Consider the following 19,884-nt stretch of genomic DNA (forward strand, 5'->3'; position numbering starts at 1 on the left):
GAGGCAAAAAAGGAAGACACTCCAATATCTTAGAGGAAATAGAAATTTATAGACTTACAGCAAACAATCTGAATAATGCGTAAAAGATGGAAAACGACCTTCGGAGGGGGGAAAAAAGGTGGACAACTTCGACCAAATTCTTAATGGCGTAGATAATTCAGAACAAAAGACTATCCTAAATTTTACGTATAATATAAGTCAATTAACAAACCTTATCTTTGACACACATATCGGTATTTTATCTCTTTTTCTTTCCATAAAGAAAAAGAGATCTTATTTGAAAAATAACAATTGAGAATGTATAATGTAAGCAAAAATCATAACACAACTAAAAATTGTTCATATATATCTAAAAACAAAGATGGTTATAATAGAAGGAAACATTCCACGAAGGAAAAATATATCTAAAAACAAAGATGATGTGACTTACCAAATGAAAGTGCTGGCAGGTCGACAGACACACAAACGAACACAAACATACACACAAAATTCAAGCTTTCGCAACAAACTGTTGCCTCATCAGGAAAGAGGGAAGGAGAGGGAAAGACGAAAGGATGTGGGTTTTAAGGGAGAGGGTAAGGAGTCATTCCAGTCCCGGGAGCGGAAAGACTTACCTTAGGGGGAAAAAAGGACGGGTACACACTCGCACACACACACATATCCATCCACACATATACAGACACAAGCAGACATATTTTCAGCTTGTGTCTGTATATGTGTGGATGGATATGTGTGTGTGTGCGAGTGTGTACCCGTCCTTTTTTCCCCCTAAGGTAAGTCTTTCCGCTCCCGGGACTGGAATGACTCCTTACCCTCTCCCTTAAAACCCACATCCTTTCGTCTTTCCCTCTCCTTCCCTCTTTCCTGATGAGGCAACAGTTTGTTGCGAAAGCTTGAATTTTGTGTGTATGTTTGTGTTCGTTTGTGTGTCTGTCGACCTGCCAGCACTTTCATTTGGTAAGTCACATCATCCTTGTTTTTAGATATAAAAACAAAGATGATGTGACTTACCAAACGAAAGCGCTGGCACGTCGATAGACACACAAACATCCACACAAAATTCAAGCTTTCGCAACCAATGGTTGCTTCATCAGGAAAGAAGGTAAGATGAAAGGATCTGGGTTTTAAGGGAGAGGGTAAGGAGTCATTCCAATCCCGGGAGCGGAAAGACTTACCTTGGGGGGGGGGGGGGGGGGGGGGGGGGGGAAGGACAGGTATACACTCGCACACACACACACACATATCCATCCGCGTATACATAGACACAAGCAGACATTTGTAAAGGCAAAGAGTTTGGGCAGAGATGTCAGTCGAGGCAGAAGTACAGAGGCAAAGATGTTGTCGAATGACAGGTGAGGTACGAGCGGCGGCAACTTGAAATTAGCAGAGGTTGAGGCCTGGTGGGTAACGGGAAGAGAGGATTTGCTGAAGGGCAAGTTCCCATCTCCAGAGTTCTGATAGGTTGGTGTCAGTGGGAAGTATCCAGATGACCCGGACGGTGTAACACTGTGCCGAGATGTGCTGGCTGTACACCAAGGCATGTTTAGCCACAGGGTGATCCTCATTACCGACAAACACTGTCTGATTGTGTCCGTTCATGCGAATGGACAGTTTGTTGCTGGTCATTCCCACATAGAACGCTTCACAGTGTAGGCAGGTCAGTTGGTAAATCACGTGGGTGCTTTCACACGTGGCTCTGCCTTTGATCGTGTACGCCTTCCGGGTTACAGGACTGGAGTAGGTGGTGGTGGGAGGGTCCACGGGACAGGTTTTACACCAGGAGCGGTTACAAGGGTAGGAGCCAGAGGGTAGGGAAGGTGGTTTGGGGATTTCATAGGGATGAACTAAGAGGTTACGAAGGTTAGGTGGACGGCGGAAAGACACTATTGGTGGAGTGGGGAAGATTTCGTGAAGGATGGATCTCATTTCCGGGCAGGATTTGAGGAAGTCGTATCCCTGCTGGAGAACCACATTCAGAGTCTGATCCAGTCCCAGAAAGTATCCTGTCACAAGTGGGGCACTTTTGGGGTACTTCGGTGGGAGGTTCTGGGTTTGAGGAGATGAGGAAGTGGCTCTGGGTATTTGCTTCTGTACCAGGTCGGGAGGGTAGTTACGGGATGCGAAAGCTGTTTTCAGGTTGTTGGTGTAATGGTTCAGGGATTCCGGACTGGAGCAGATTCGTTTGCCACGAAGACCTAGGCTGTAGGGAAGGGACCGTTTGATGTGGAATGGGTGGCAGCTGTCATAATGGAGGTACTGTTGCTTGTTGGTGGGTTTGATGTGGACGGACGTATGAAGCTGGCCATTGGACAGATGGAGGTCAACGTCGAGGAAAGTGGCACGGGATTTGGAGTAGGACCAGGTGAATGTGATGCAACCAAAGGAGTTGAGGTTGGAGAGGAAATTCTGGAGTTCTTCTTCACTGTGGGTCCAGATCATGAAGATGTCATCAATAAATCTGTACCAAACTTTGGGTTGGCAGGCCTGGGTAACCAAGAAGGCTTCCTCTAAGCGACCCATGAATAGGTTGGCGTACGAGGGGGCCATCCTGGTACCCGTGGCTGTTCCCTTTAATTGTTGGTATGTCTGGCCTTTGAAAGTAAAGAAGTTGTGGGTCAGGATGAAGCTGGCTAAGGTGATGAGGAAAGAGGTTTTAGGTAGGATGGCAGGTGATCGCCATGAAAGGAAGTGCTCCATCGCAGTGAGGCCCTGGACGTGCGGAATATTTGTGCATAAGGAAGTGGCATCAATGGTTACAAGGATGGTTTCCAGGGGTAACAGATTGGGTAAGGATTCCAGGCATTCGAGAAGGTGGATGGTGTCTTTGATGAAGGATGGGAGACTGCATGTAATGGGTTGAAGGTGTTGATCTACGTAGGCAGACACACGTTCTGTGGGGGCTTGGTAACCAGCTACAATGGGGTGGCCGGGATGATTGGGTTTGTGAATTTTAGGAAGAAGGTAGAAGGTAGGGGTGCAGGGTGTCGGTGGGGTCAGGAGGTTGATGGAGTCAGGTGAAAGGTTTTGTAGGGGGCCTAAGGTTCTGAGGATTCCTTGAAGCTCCACCTGGACATCAGGAATGGGATTACTTTGGCAAACTTTGTATGTAGTGTTGTCTGAAAGTTGACGCAGTCCCTCAGCCACATACTCCCGACGATCAAGTACAACGGTCATGGAACCCTTGTCAGCCGGAAGAATGACGATGGATTGATCAGCTTTCAGATCGCGGATAGCCTGGGCTTTAGCTGTGGTGATGTTGTGAGTCGGATTAAGGTTTTTCAAGAAGGATTGAGAGGCAAGGCTGGAAATCAGAAATTCCTGGAAGGTTTGGAGAGGGTGATTTTGAGGAAGAGGAGGTGGGTCCCGCTGTGACGGAGGACGGAACTGTTCCAGGCAGGGTTCAATTTGGATAGTGTCTTGGGGAGTTGGATCATTAGGAGTAGGATTAGGATCATTTTTCTTCGTGGCAAAGTGATATTTCCAGCAGAGAGTACAAGTGTAGGACAGTAAATCTTTGACGAGGGCTGTTTGGTTGAATCTGGGAGTGGGGCTGAAGGTGAGGCCTTTGGATAAGACAGAGGTTTCGGATTGGGAGAGAGGTTTGGAGGAAAGGTTAACTACTGAATTAGGATGTTGTGGTTCCAGATTGTGTTGATTGGAATTTTGAGGTTTTGGGGGGAGTGGAGCTGGAAGTGGGAGATTGAGTAGATGGGAGAGACTGGATCTGTGTTTGTGCAATGAGAGGAGGTTGAGGTTTGCTGGAAAGGTTGTGAAGGGTGAGTGAGTTGCCTTTCTGGAGGTGGGAAACCAGGAGATTGGATAGTTTTTTGAGGTGGAAGGTAGCATGCTGTTCTAATTTGCGGTTGGCCTGTAGGAGGATGCTCTGAACAGCTGGTGTGGATGTGGGAGAGGAAAGATTAAGGACTTTTATTAAGGATAGGAGTTGACGGGTGTGTTCATTGGCTGAGTTGATGTGTACATGAAGGATTAGGTGGGTGAGAGCAATGGATTGTTCAGTTTGGAACTGGTATAGGGACTGATGGAAAGAAGAGTTACAGCCAGAGATGGGAACTTTAAGAGTGAGGCCTTTGGGGGTAATGCCAAATGCCAGACAAGCCTGAGAAAATAAAATATGGGAGCGTAATCTGGCTAGGGCGAAGGCATGTTTGTGGAGGGAATGTAAATAAAACGTAATGGGGTCGTTGTGGGGATGTTGTGAGGGTGACATGGTATTAGAAGGTGGTACAGAAGCAAATAACCAGAGCCACTTCCTCTTCCCCTCAAACCCAGAACATCCCACCGAAGTACCCCGAAAGTGGCCCACTTGTGTCAGGATACTTTCTGGGACTGGATCAGACTCTGAATGTGGCTCTCCAGCAGGGATATGACTTCCTCAAATCCTGCCCGGAAATGAGATCCATCCTTCACGAAATCCTCCCCACTCCACCAAGAGTGTCTTTCCGCCGTCCACCTAACTTTCGTAACCCCTTAGTTCATCTCTATGAAATCCCCAAACCACCTTCCCTACCCTCTGGCTCCTACCCTTGTAACCGCTCCCGGTGTAAAACCTGTCCCGTGCACCCTCCCACCACTACCTACTCCAGTCCTGTAACCCGGAAGGTGTACACGATCAAAGGCAGAGCCAGATGTGAAAGCACCCACTTGATTTACCAACTGACCTGCTTACACTGTGAAGCTTTCTATGTGGGAATGACCAGCAACAAACTGTCCATTCGCACGAATGGACACAGGCAGACAGTGTTTGTTGGTAATGAGGATCACCCTGTGGCTAAACATGCCTCGGTGCACGGCCAGCACATCTCGGCACAGTGTCACACCGTCCGGGTCATCTGGATACTTCCCACTGACACCAACCTGTCAGAACTCCGGAGATGGGAACTTGCCCATCAGTATATCCTCTCTTCCCGTTACCCACCAGGCCTCAACCTCTGCTAATTTCAAGTTGTCGCCGCTCGTACCTCACCTGACATTCGACAACATCTTTGCCTCTGTACTTCTGCCTCGACTGACATCTCTGCCCAAACTCTTTGCCTTTACATATGTCTGCTTTTGTCTGTGTATGTGCTGATGGATATGTGTGTGTGTGTGTGTGTGTGTGTGAATGTATACCTGTCCTTTTTTCCCCCTAAGGTAAGACTTTCTGCTCCAGGGATTGGAATGACTCCTTACCCTCTCTCTTAAAACCCAGATCCTTTCGTCTTTCACTCTTTCCTGATGAAGCAACCGTTGGTTGCGAAAGCTTGAATTTTGTGTGTATGTTTGTGTTTATTTGTGTGTCTGTCACCGACTTTGAAACACTTTTCTTCTACTGAACAAGTGGTCACAGCTGTTAAGGTATACATTTTGGAGCCCACGTTTACGGGAAGTTTTTTCTTGTTTTGGTCCGTAAGACCCAAAATACGAAAATGAAAGAGGGTGCAATGAGAGACATATTTTACAGCATCAGAGATGAACAAGTGCTCACAGCTCTTAACATACGCATTTTAGAGACTTCTTTTCCCATTTTTAATCCATACTATCACCTCCAAAAGTTTGTCGGTGGAATTCCGCTTCACGATATATATACCGAGAATAGCTCAGTCGCGTGTAGTATTGCCAGAGGACGAGGCATTTCCCGAAATCCACTGTAGTTAAAGAAATATTAAAAAAACAACAGTGGCATATCTTATAGCTGTAGTACAGATGTTGTAAAACATTTTCTTTTGTTATATCGATACTCCACTTTCTTTCATTTAAAAATTTTCTAGTCGACATTCTGTAAACTACGTGCCGACTCGTTCCTCTAAATTGATTCCCGTCCAGATTTAGATTTTCCACAATATTCCCAAAACTTCCCACAGCAAATTCATCGACGATTCTGTCGAGAGTGTGTCACCGACGTCCTCCTCGGACATCCCACCGCGACCCGTGCCGGCGCCCCACTTGCGGGGTTGCTACCTCCCCCCCACCACACACCCCCCTCCCTCCCCCGCTAACGCGCGTGCGAGTGCCCCGCTGACGGCGGCCCGCGCCCCTGTCGGCAGGTGTGCTACATCTGCGAGGAGCAGGGCAAGGCGGGGGCCCGGCGGCAACGGCGGGCGCGCGACCGTGGGCGCGTGCATGCAGTGCAACCGGTCGGGCTGCAAGCAGCAGTTCCACGTTACGTGCGCGCAGGCGCTGGGGCTGCTCTGCGAGGAGGCGGGCAACTACCTGGACAACGTCAAGTACTGCGGCTACTGCCAGCACCACTACTCCAAGCTGGTGCGTACACTCGCAGCTCTGCCTTCTGTCTTGCTCCTCCTCTTTTTCCTTAGCCTTTATTCCATCTGGCAGTGGCTGTTCTGTTGCAGGTATGGAAAATTTTATTCCATTATACAGGTCTGGAGGAAAAAAACTGCACGGGATATTTTGCACGAATTGTACGGTCTGAAGGTCACAGATTCTGAAAACAGCTTCCACAATATCCCATCACGTAAACTGTCTCGAAAAATTACAACTACTTTTAATTATAAAGACTTATATACACAGACACAAGCAGACATTTGTAAAGGCCTGTTGTTCGGGCTAGTGTTTATGCGGGCTAGTGTTTATGAACCTCTACAGTGGACTCGGCATATTATATTTTCTAATAATGAAAAATTGTTTCTGATTTGTACGCAATTTCCTACTTTTTTTTTCTCGTGCAGTCTTTTCTTTGTCTCATTGGTGCTTTTATGAAATCGTTTCAGAATTCCTTCTTTGGTTTCTTAATTGAGCAGCTAGCAGTAGTCTGCTAATGTATTGATGTTACATCTTTCTCGGTACTGTCTCTCCGTATTTTGCGGACATCCCGGTGCGATCTTCCACTCTGTGCTACACTGTAGATTCCCATTTTTCTGGAAAATAGTCAGTACGGGAGTGTAAGAAATGAAATATTAGCTCACCTCACATCCTCGAGCTTCGTACACTGCCGACGTGCGTCGTACAGTGTTTTTGTAGTCGGAACCCTCGGTATTTCCCAGAAATTTGTGCTCTACATTCTCGAAAGAGCTCCACTCTTCTTTTTCCTTGTCTGCCATTGCTTTCAAAAAGAGGGGACCAAATAAGACTCCCTTGTCCTGATCTGCAAGTTTCAATTTGAAATTTGCAAAGTAAACTTTCTTGACAAACTCACTTTAAGTCTCTTTGTTGACTTTTCACTGTTTATTCACCAGAAACATAACAGTAGCATGCGGGAGAAATTATCTGGCCTTTGTGAGCCGTACTCCAGAAATAAAAACACGAGCACAGTAGCTTTCGAGTGCTGAGTATAAACTGAGTGAGGTGTTCAATGGCCAGTGACTAACTGAACATTTTTAGGTTGTTGAAACACGATCTGATATAACAGCAGGTTCTTTATGTTTATTCCTAGTACCACAGATGACATGCCGAAACACGTACTGCCCACTGTAGACAAGTTTAACCTGTTTCGACAGGATCGTGTGGCATTCCTCGTAACACAGAAATTACTTTACACGTCTCCCTCTAACACTACTCTCTTCGACCCTTAACAATTTTTTTTGCTTTAAAAAAGCCCACCATTACATGGTTAAAACGTTATTTTTTAAAATAAAAATAAATAGCTTAAAATTTAGTTATTAGGAATGTTATGCTAAATATATAAATAATTGCCTGGTGCAATTTTTTTGGTGTGTTTTTTTTTTTTTTTTTTACTAAGTTGAAATCTATGAGAAAGTGTATAAAAATCCTGTGCAGCTTTTTCCTTGCAGACCTGCGACATTTAACTCCGCGGCCAGACACCCTCCTCGTCACCACAGCTGTCGAGTGAGGGATGTAGTGTCCCAAATTACCGACGTCTTTTGTACGCCTCTGCCTCGTCAAACTTTTCCTATATTCTTCTTCCCGTGTTTATTGATTGTGTTCAGCTGTTATTAAATGATGTACTAAATACAAGACATTACAGAATTGTTTTTCGTTTATTACCTCACAGTTTAGTGTGACGACCAGCGTCTTAAAATGTGGCAGCCTCACTATTTTAACATAGGTGAGTGAGCTACACTTCAACATCTACATTTATACTCCGCAAGCCACCCAACGGTTTGTGGCGGAGGGCACTTTTACGTGCCACTGTCATTACCTCCCTTTCCTGTTCCAGTCGCGTACGGTTCGCAGGAAGAATGACTGTCTGAAAGCCTCCGTGCGCACTCGAATCTCTCTAATTTTACATTCGTGATCTCCTCGGGAGGTATAAGTAGGGGGAAGCAATATATTCAATACCTCATCCAGAAATGCACCCTCTCGAAACCTGGACAGCAAGCTACATGGTGATGCACAGCGCCTCTCTTGCAGAATCTGCCACTCGAGTTTGCTAAACACCTCCGTAACGTTATCACCCTTACCAAATAACCCAGTGACGAAACGCGCCGCTCTTCTTTGGATCTTCTCTATCTCCACCGTCAACCCGACCTGGTACGGATCCCACACTGATGAGCAATACTCGAGTATAGGTCGAACGAGTGTTTTGTAAGCCACCTCCTTTGTTGATGGACTACATTTTCTAAGGACTCTCCCAATGAATCTCAACCTGGTACCCGCCTTACCGACAATTAATTTTATATGATCATTCCACTTCAAATCATTCCGCACGCATACTCCCAGATATTTTACAGAAGTAACTGCTACCAGTGTTGGTTCCGCTATCATATAATCGTACAATAAAGGATCCTTCTTTCTATGTATTCACAATACATTACATTTGTCTATGTTAAGGGTCAGTTGCCACTCCCTGTGCCAATTGCCTATCCACTGCAGATCTTCCTGCATTTCGCTACAATTTTCTAATGCGGCAACTTCTCTGTATACTACAGCATCATCCGCAAAAAGCCGCATGGAACTTTGACGCTATCTTCTAGGTCATTTATATATATTGTGAAAAGCAGTGGTCCCATAACACTCCGCTGTGGCACGCCAGAGATTACTTTAACGTCTGTAGACTTCTCTCCATTGATAACAACATGCTGTGTTCTGTTTGCTAAAAACTCTTCAATACAGTCACACAGCTGGTCTGATATTCCGTAGGCTCTTACTTTGTTTATCAGGCGACAGTGCGGAACTGTATCGAACGCCTTCCGGAAGTCAAGGAAAATAGCATCTACCTGGGAGCCTGTATCTAATATTTTCTGAGTCTCATGAACAAATAAAGCGAGTTCGGTCTCACACGATCGCTGTTTCCGGAATCCGTGTTAATTCCTACAGAGTAGATTCTGGGTTTCCAAAAACGACATGATACGCGAACAAAAAACATGTTCTAAAATTCTACAACAGATCGACGTCAGAGATATAGGTCTATAGTTTTGCACATCTGCTCGACGACCCTTCTTGAAGACTGGGACTACCTGTGCTCTTTTCCAATCGTTGGGAACCTTCCGTCCCTCTAGAGACTTGCGGTACACGGCTGTTAGAAGGGGGGCAAGTTCTTTCGCGTACTCTGTGTAGAATCGAATTGGTATCCCGTCAGGTCTAGTGGACTTTCCTCTGTCGAGTGATTCCAGTTGCATTTCTATTCTTTGGTCACTTATTTCGATGTCAACCATTTTTTCGTTTGTGCGAGGATTTAGAGAAGGAACTGCAGTGCGGTCTTCCTCTGTGAAACAGCTTTGGAAAAAGGTGTTTAGTATTTCAGCTTTACCCGTGTCATCCTCTGTTTCAATGCCATCATCATCCCGGAGTGTCTGGATATGCTGTTTCGAGCCATTTACTGATTTAACGTAAGACCAGAACTTGCTAGGATTTTCTGTCAAGTCGGTACATACAATTTTACTTTCGAATTCACTGAACGCTTCACGCATAGCCCTCCTTACGCTAACTTTGACATCGTTTAGCTTCTGTTTGTCTGAGAGGTTTTGGCTGCGTTTACACTTGTGGAGTGGAGCTCTTTTTTTCTTTCGCAGTAGTTTCCTAACTTTGTTGTCGAACCACGGTGGTTTTTTTCCCGTCCCTCACAGTTACACTCGGCACGTACCTGTCTTAAACGCATTTTACGATTGCCTTGATCTTTTTCCATAAACATTCAACATTGTCAGTGTCGGAACAGAAATTTTCGTTTTGATCTGTTAGGTAGTCGATGAAGTTTCGAGAAGTCTACAAGTGGCAATGACCGAGAAAAAATTGTACTTTCAGATGCTTATTACTTACTCACTGTGAACTTTGCATAGTGATTGATAAATTCGGGCTCCCGATAACTGTACAGTGTTTAAGTATAACAACAATGAAAACTCCTAAACGGACAATACATAAGATAAGGGAAAGGGAGCCACTCGCCTATAGCCAACTGATGTACGGCGTATAGAAACTTGCGACAGAAAACGGTATTCGCACTAGCTTCGGAGCTCTCGCTCTTTCTCTACCAAAAGTACGCACGTTTGTACACGTGACCGCGCGGGCACCCGAAAGTGCAGACTCGTGGTGACACTGCCGATTATCGACGGCAGTAACACAGGTAGACACACTTGGGAGAGGGTAGGGAAGGACACAGGAGGCGAGGAGGGGTAGCAGGGTAGCGTGGTGGTGGTGGTCTTCAGAGAGAGAGATCGGAGGCTGCACGTCAAAACGAAAGGAGTGCAGGGGGTAGAGCACACGAGAGGTAGAGATGGGGGGGTGGTGATTGCGAGAGAACGGGATGTGCCATGGTGACTGTTCCCACCTGCACCAAAGACTTATACAGTCACTGCTGCAAACACTTTTCACCTTTTCAACTAGTTTCACAACTAGAACACCCTGTGGAGGGTTGTGCCTATTAGGTAGAACACTGTCTGGTGTTGAAACAACCTTCAGGTTGATGAGACATTTACTCACTTTCTCACTTTAACATAATAATTTTTTTTGTAAAATAGAGGAAGGCAACCACTTACCTACAGTGTTCGGAAACAAGTAACAGAAAACGGTTAGCTATAACTACGGAGCTCACGCTCTTTTTATAGTACTCACGTTCACACACGGACACAGACTCCCAAACGTACACACCCGTGCCCGTGCTAACGGTGGTCGAATATTTAGTACAGAAAGACATAATGTGGGTAGATGGAGTTGGGGATGCGGTTAGGGAAGAATGCGTGAGGTAAGGAGGGGGTAACAGGGTAGTGTGAGGCAGCTCTCGTGACACAGTAACTCGGCAGCTGCACAGGATGGTGAACATTCGGGGGATAGAGCGCATAAGAGATACAGAGAGGGTTACGGGGGAGGGAGGGGAGAAGAGGAGAGGAAGGTGGTGATGAGACGGGAGAGAGAGAGAGAGAGAGAGAGAGAGAGAGAGAGAGAGAGAGAGAGAGAGAGAGAGAAGTGATAGAAGACACCAAAAGGAAAGCTGGAATTCTAAATTTCACGTTTAAGAAATCATTTACGCAAGGGGAATGTTAGGAACGTACTGTTGTTCGACTGTCGCACGGACTCTCACATTGAGGATGTTGAAATGGGTGTCACCGGTGTGTGTGTAGGGAAGCGACCGAATGAGTTGAAAACAAGTAAGTCACCAGAGTCAGATAGAATCCCAGTTAGATTTTACAGAGAACACTCTGCAGCATCGGCCTCGTATATAACTATCATTTGTTGTGAGAGTCCCGAGTAACTGGAAAGAGGTGCAACTGACTCGTACGTATAAAGAGCGTAAAAGAAGAGACCCACAATATTACAGTCCGATATCCTTAATACTGGAGTCCTACAGAATTATCAAACATATTCTCATTTCGAATATAATATATTTCCTCGAGATAGAAAACCTTCTGTCGGCAAATTGGCACAGATTTAGAGAGCGTCGCTCGTGCAAAACACGACCCGCCCTTTTCTCATTTGATAACCTGCGAACATCGTAGGGGGGGGGAATGGGCAGATTCCGCAATCCTAAATTTCCAAAAGTGTTCCCAGATACGCGAGTGGGACGAGACTTCTTACGGAACAGAAACTGGTACGTAATCGTCAACAGTGGCTGCCGGATGACACGAGATGGCTCAAACAAAATTTCTAGTCGGTCTGACGAATGAGAGCGGGCTCTAAATGTAGAATAATGTAAGTTAATGCAGAGGAGTAGGAAAAAAGTAAAACATAATGTTCGAATATGGCACACTGCTTGACAGTCGTGTCAATTAAATATCTAAGTATAACTTTGCAGAGTGAATGGACTGTGAATGTAAGGACAGCAATAGGGAAGGTAAACGGACTGGTTCGGTTTATCCTTAGAAAATTTTGGGAAGTGTGGTACCTCTGTAAAGGAGACCACGTATAAGGCATTAGTGCAACTCCTTCTCCAGTACTGCTCCAGTGTTCGGGACACCCACTGTGTCAGTTTAAAGGCTGGTGTCGAAGTGATTTAGAAGTGGGTCGCTAAGCTCGTTATCGGTCGGTCTGATAAATGCACGAGTATTACGGAAATGCTACGTGAACTCTAGTGGGAATCCCCCGAAGGAGGACGACGTTCTTTTTGTCGGACACAGTCGAGAAAATTTAGAAAACCTACATTCGGAGTACTGCAGAACGATTCTGCCGGCAGTGACGTATATTTCGCGCGAGGACTGCAGAGGTAAGAGACTTTAGGGCTCGTACGGAGGTATTTAGACGGTCGTTTTATTTGTGAGTGGAACGGGAAAGGAAATGACTGGTAGCGGTACGAAGTATCCTCCGGAACACACTGTGCAGTGGCCTTCGGAGTACGTATGTAAACGTAGATTCGGAAGTGGACAGTGAGATCCTGGGTGACATGTGAGGCGGGGTGAGCCCCTGTTAATACGTGTATCTAAACCGAATATCAGACTAGAGTAATTTGAGGCCACTCTTATCAAATGGCTACATAAAAGTCCACTCTTCCGTGTTAAAAACATTAAGTCTGCAACAGGAAAGAAACTGACACTTTGCGTCAACACCGGTCATCGCATTAAAGTATTTGTCGAGCTGACGGCGACTACACATTGCGAGAAGAAAATTGCAAAAATCTGCCGAAACACTAGAGGAAAATGTGGACGACAACTCTTTCGCCAGCTGAGGACTGCAATTGAGCAGCTTATTAGTTTTACCCTTTCTCTTAAAGTCTAGTTATATGAATAGTATTAAAGACCAATATGATAATTCTTGTTAAATTGAGGTCAGTATGCTGTTCAGTTACTTGTGCATCTCACGTGTGTAGCTATAGTCCAAAACAAATTGTGTGAATGTAGCTTATAAACTAACTCTTTCTGCAACATAGGGACAAAAATTGTGAAAAACATGTTCGTAACGTGTAACTGAGTGACTAAACCCTTACGGTATTTTTCAGTGCTGTGCGTGTCTTTTTACAGAAGAAAGGTGGCAACGTGAAGACCATTCCCCCCTACAAGCCGATCCCGGCTGCCGGAGTGTCTCCCAGCTCGTCGCCGGAGAAGGAGCTCGTCATCGACACCTCGGCCAAAGGTCGGCACGCAACTCTCCTACCCTCGTACTGTGTGCCGCCACTTTACAATTTGTGGGCCTTTTTTCTTTGCACGAAGTCCCACTCGGGTGAGGTTCGAGTGTGCTGCAGGCGCTCTGAGAGTCTCATTTAAATGTGTTACACGTTGTCTAAAGTGCGGGCATAAAACTTTTAGATCACCACGTGTGACGTATCTCGCATCGAAAATTTTTAGGTATTTGCCGCAGTGGAACGGAGTGACTGCGACCGTGTCTAACTTCCCATCCTCCCGGCTGTGTGTCCCACCTGCCCCCTTCTCGTTTCCGTTACGGTCTGGCGTGATGTCACGTCTTCCACTCCTCGTGTCGAGTGTGCTAAATATTTGCAAAGTTACGTAACAATTGTAGTTAAACACTCGACAACAAAAAAAGACACCGGCGTGGGGTGGATTTCAGTAGAAGGGACTTACATGTACAGACAAGCAAATGATCACAATTTCAGAAAAATTGGATGATTTATTTGAAAGAAAGAGTTTCAGAAATTGAGCGGAGCAGTAACACATTGGTCCACCTCTGGCCATTAAGCGGGTAGTTATTCAGCTCGGCATTGACCAATAGAGAGTTCTCGGACGTCTTCCTGAGGTATATCGTGTGAAATTCTGTCCAGTCGGCATGTCAAACTTGTGAGCTCGTTGCAGGGCCCTCCCTGTAATACTCCAAATATTCTCGACAGGAGAGAGATCTGGTGACCTCACCGGCCGATACGGGGTTCAGCGAGCACGAAGGCTATCGGTAGAAACTCTCGCCGTGTGTGGGCGGACGTTATCTTGCCGAGATGTGAGACCGGCACGGCTTACCGTAATGAGGAACGACACGGAGTGTAGAACACTGTTAACGTGCCGTAAGGGTGCCACGGATGACGACCGAATAGTTCCTGCTACGGAAAAAAGGACACCCCAGACTGTCACCCCCAGTTGTCGGGCCGTACGCCACGTGACATTCGGGTCGGTATACTGCCACTGTCAGGATGTGTCTAGAGACACGTCGCGGCCAGATCACGGGGACCCAGTTCGAAGCGGGACTCCCCACCGAAGATAATTCTGCTCCAGTTTACGAGATTAGAGGCATCGACCGACAGAGGCATATCCGGATACGAGCTGACGACAGTCGGATACCAGTCTGTCACCCATCGTACAGTACAACAACTGGGAGTGACGGCGGTGCCGTTTCTTTTGCCGGGAGGAGCCCTCCAGTCGTCACCTGCGGCACAACTCGCGGTTGTCACGGCCTACGGTGGTGACAGATCAGTATCTCACTGCCGTCAGCTCATCTCCAGACGGGTCTTCGATGATCGGCGCCTCTAATCTCGTCGCCCGGAACAGAATTATCTTCGGTGAAGAGTCCCACTTCAAACTGAGCCCTCACGACCGTCGAAGACGTGTCCGGAGATGCCCCGGCCGGCGGTAAGATACCGGCGACTGTCACCGGGCGTACGGTCTGACAGCCGGGAGTGGGGTGCCGTTTCATTTGACGGCGGGACTGCTTCGGTGGTCATCCACGGCACTCTTAAAGCACGGCGGTGTATCGACGTTAATCTACGCCCCGCCCTCCGTGGCCAACTGCGCCGGTCTCACATTTCGACAAGATAATGTCTGTCCACCCGAGGCGAGAGTTTCTACTGCTTGTCTTCGTGTTTGTGAAACTCCGTGCTGTGTCGTGTGTGTAGTTTTTTTGTGTATATATATGCACAGATCACAAAAAGTAAAATAACGATACAAAGGATATGACCAAATCCACATTCCGTTAACATTTCTACAAAACTGAGCCGCACATAGGACATTGTCATTCGCAAGCAGTAAATTGTGGCTGAGTGTGAAGAATTATTTAAGTAAAAATTAGTTTTTAATACAACACATTTTTAAGACAGGCTAGAAAGTATAAAATTGTTTCTCCTAGCCCTATACCTAACCCCCTTAAAGTCTTGAAAATTTTTGATTGTGAATTTTTAATAAATATGAAAATACTTATCTTGATGTTGAAGCTCTTTTTTCTATGTTTTCTTTAACAATAACATACGTTTTTGAATGGGGTCCGCCTTTAGCAAAACACAATTTTGTTTTTTGTCCCAGACATGTTTCACTGCAGTTGCAGCATCATCAGTGGGTTTTTTATTATTACGGATTCTTGCAACACGGTGTGGTTTTCCTGCTGTTTTACGTTTTTACGGGGACTGTTTTTCTTTACAGTTTGTCACCTGCAAGGTTTCTTTTTTCGTCACCTTCTTCATTGTCAAGTTCTATGAATTGAGTTGTCACTGTCACACTGACTTTGCAGGTGAGAAACTGTAAAGAAAAACAGTCACTGTAAGATCGTAATACGCCAGGCAAACCACACCGTGTGGTACGAAGCGATAATAGTAAAAAACCCACTCGTGGAGCTGCAACTGCAGTGAAACGTGTGGGACAAAAAACAAAATAGTGTTTTGCTAAAGGCGGACTCCACTCAAATACGTGTGTTATGAAAATACTTTTAAGATTTAAAACAGAAAAAGATGTCGAGCATATGTAGTAGATAATAGGAAGGAGATGAACTATTTGTACATCAGTTGTGTGTTGCATGCACCAAAAATTTTCCATTTTCAGTCTTACAAGTATTTTCATAGCTATGAAATATTCACAATCACAAAATTTCAGGATTACCTTTACAGGGATTAGGAATCTGCTTGAGGCTGGGAGAAATTATTTTGTACTTTACAGTTAGATTTAGAAATGTAGTGTGTTAAAATTTGATTTTTATTTAAATAATTATCTTCTGCTTTTTAGTTTTGATTGTGTGAAATTTATTGATCAACATCAGACTTTTTGATGAAATTGCAACGGAAACATATTGTAGATTTCAGGTTTATTTCAGCATCTGTTCACCTGGGTCAACAGATCGAAATGTAACAGTAAATAGAGACGGCTTCTTACGGCTTTTCTGATCCCAGATGACACGTTACGTTTCGTCTGCTGCTCGTGAACTTTTACCTCGACTGTTTGCGTTCCCGTAGTTTCTCAGTGCTGTGGACCTACTGTGCTGTGCCACCAGCTACCACTGCAGAAGGTCGAGGGCTGCGAGAGATCGCTACAGTCGTCGAGCTACAAAATGGCGAAATTGTTTTTTAGAGAATTCTTCCGTATTTTGTTGCTCTCGCGTAACATTTATACCGGGTGTTAAAAAAAGAATGTCGAATACGTCGAGAGGTGATAGCACTTGCGAAACGAGAAAAATATGTTCGATAAATGTGGGTCCGGAGAAACGTACTTTCTCAGGTAATCACTGTTTACGGGAAGGGCTTCACTACGCTCGGCTGCAGATACTAGTGCAGATGTCGCACCGGCACTCCGTCAGATGTGTCGGCAGAGTATTACTCGCAGTACTGTTCCTACCATCAGGTGGTCTGCCGTCAGTCGTGTGGTTCGAGTCGTGTCGCGAACTACGTTATTTTTTGTCACATTTGCGTGCCTTATTGTACAGTTCTGTAAATTCTGGGTACGTGTCACGTCGTTTTACCTTATTCCGAACAAGATTTCACTTACGCGTTTACTGTTATTGCACCGTTTGTACGTAGGGACGGTGTAGTACATTTGCATTTACTCTCTTCCACCACTTGCAGTGGTGGAACCTCACTACTCGACAAGTCGAAAGGTGCACGTAGTATACTGCTACAGTTTAGCAAACTGACATAGCGTGCGAGCCCGTGACCTCTACACCAAAACGTGTCAGCGGGTGAACGGTCTACCCGACAGGAGGCCCTAGCCCCACGACATTTCTATTTCAGTGCAGAGTGCCCTTCGATAAGCTGTTCGGCAGACTTTTCCGGCATCCGAGGGACGCGGGAACCCTCACACCTCAGAACACTGACGGTAGCGGGCCCCGCACGCCCGACACGGAGGACCGCGTGCCGTGTTCGGTAGGAGAAACCCGCCGGCGTGCGGCGAGTAGCGGCGGCAGGAGGCGCGTCTCACTCTCTTATCCGGGTGCGAGTCGCCGTACCCGCGGCGCATTCGGGTCCCGAGGCCACGGGACGGTCGTGGCGGGCTGCAGTTTTGGCGGTGGCCGTCGCAGAAGTGTGCCGCAGAACCGCCGTTCCCTTACCGAGATTATGTTTACTGACGAGGCGGGGTTAACGAGATACGGTGTCGTGAATTTCCGTAACCGGCGTGTACGGGCAGATCAGAGTCCCCGAGCAATTTGGGAAAGAGGGCACCGGTACCAATTCTCGATCGGTGTAGGGGCAGGTGTACACGGCGACAGATTAATAGGGCCGTACGTGCTAGCACGGAGGTTAACTGGGACACACTACCTGGACTTTCTCACTAATGTATTGCTTCCCTTGCTGCGGGCTGTGCCGTCACGGCGACGAATATAAGTAGTAACGGTTTGTGCGTGATAGCACACCGGCACACTAATTACGAAAACCTATCGTTTGGCTGTTTCTTCTTTCTCAGTTTGTAGTAATTTTTTCTCGTGTGTCGGTTATACGTGACAGTAATGTAGTTAAAATTGACTTCTTTCATCTTTTCTAGAGGGGGACAGTACAGTGTCACCAGCAGCTCGGGCATCTATTCTTCCTACCCTTTCTCAGTTTAAGAATCGATAACATTCTTCGTGACCCCTCCCCCCCACAAAATCGTTGCCGAAAGGAGACCGGAGCTCGTGGGGCGTGCACTGCGTACGAAAAGAGGAAGAATCTGCAAATCCGCAATGTCGTGGGAACTGGTGGACGGACACGGGAGTAGAGGAAGACCCGGTGACACTCGGAAACGACCTTTTACAGAGTACCTTCAGTATGCGGGCACATACTGTTCGAGCCTGGAGGAGGTGGCGAAACGAGTCAACGTCTCCACTCTGCGGGGCTAACCCGCACTTCCGAGACAAAATTTATAAAGTTATCGGTGTCATTTCCCGAGCGTTTCCGTACGGTCACCACTTGGTCTCTGACGACTTGTTACAGAGTTAAAGATAATTGACTTCGTTAATCCGAGTTACCTCTGATTCTGTGAGGCTGCACACGTAACAGTAGAAAAGTATTTAATAAAATAATAATGAAAATCTAGAACACAAAAGTAATATCGTACGGCTGCCGCGAGTCTGGGAAGAGCTCGGTGTGGTATTGTCGTGCTGCCGTTCCGTCACACTCGGTGCAGCCACACGTGAGGTGCATCTCGGCCGACTCTTCACTGTGTGACAGCACTGTCCCCACAGTCGAATTAGCGAGAATATCTAGTGGAGGTGAAAACTAAACTCTCGCATTTGTTTTTCTGTAGCATGTCTGATTTATGAATGCAGAACAAAATCTAAGGGAAAATAGGGCTGCAGAATAGCTGTTCTAATGATGGTTGTTGCACAGACTGGAGAACAATGAAAAATACTCTCAGCTCATCGTCTGAAAATATTTGTGTAGTTTGATTCTTCGGGAGGTCCAGGTCCGAAATGTTTTAGCGAAGGTATTAATTTGTAGATAATAAAGTGTCATAGTGTATTGCCTATTTCAGTTTCTGACAATTTAACTTCTCATTTTAAAATGTACTGAAATTTGTTACAGAGTATTACTATTAAATAATTGCAGATTTTGTAATTGAAGATACTGTATTTCCTTTCCCGATTATGAAAATTGACATTTCTTTTATTTACAGTGTTTAAACTAATCGGTTCACAAAATAATACTTCACTCCGTCTTACACGAAAACGAGCCGAGAGCGACTCGTGCGAATACCGAGCGGAGACACTCGAGAAACTGAACGGGGCCATCGCAGGTTTCCAATGTCGAGCACTGGCGATTTGATTTCGCGGGGAGCCCCAGTTAATATTCTACCGAGAAAACGATGTTAGAGACGCGAACTCAATTTATCAAAATAAAATGACGTGTTGTTGAAGGTAATTTTGAAATTGTTTTCACAATAAAACAATGCAAAATGCTGAAGTATCTGTCAATTACTGATGAAAGAATTGATTGGAATTTTATACTATAATTAATTTATTAAAAATGGATTTCCAGAATATTACAGAAAATGTGAGAAAGAAAGAAATGTTGACCAGGTTTTCCAAACAACGTATCAGTCCTGAAGGCTCTCTTTTTGAATGTCAGATTTGCCGTTTTCGGAAAAATGGACGGAATCGCAGATTTTCTTAATCGAAATATACGTCGCAGTCTGCTCTAAAACAGACGCCCCTGTGCACAGATTAGTTGTAACTGGCAGGCATGTCCCTGCTGCCCAGTATTGTACAACTGACACTGCAGTCTAAGACAGAAATGAGCAGCAGCGAGGTCAAACTTCAGGGTGAAGACCGTGTGAGCGAGGCAAGTTTGTATCCAAACATACACGCAAAAAAGACACACACACACACACACACACACACACACACCACACACACACACACACAGAAATGACATTTCCGCTGTTGTGCAGTGTGACACAGATAGAAAGGTAAATGTGATGGAGACTACATTTT

At 45.8% G+C, this 19,884-nt stretch overlaps 1 protein-coding gene across 1 annotated transcript in view; it reads left to right on the forward strand.

Annotated features, from left to right (window-relative positions):
* The window catches only part of LOC126108818 (zinc finger protein zfp-1-like), a 112,758-nt gene that overhangs the window by 19,206 nt on the left and 73,668 nt on the right, over positions 1 to 19,884 (forward strand). The window contains 3 exon segments of the mRNA XM_049914182.1: positions 6,045 to 6,074; positions 6,076 to 6,261; positions 13,302 to 13,413. Of these exon segments, the coding sequence (XP_049770139.1) occupies positions 6,045 to 6,074; positions 6,076 to 6,261; positions 13,302 to 13,413 (328 nt within the window).

Source organism: Schistocerca cancellata, chromosome 11, assembly GCF_023864275.1.
Source record: "Schistocerca cancellata isolate TAMUIC-IGC-003103 chromosome 11, iqSchCanc2.1, whole genome shotgun sequence".
In the NCBI taxonomy this organism is placed as follows: Eukaryota; Metazoa; Arthropoda; class Insecta; order Orthoptera; family Acrididae; genus Schistocerca; species Schistocerca cancellata.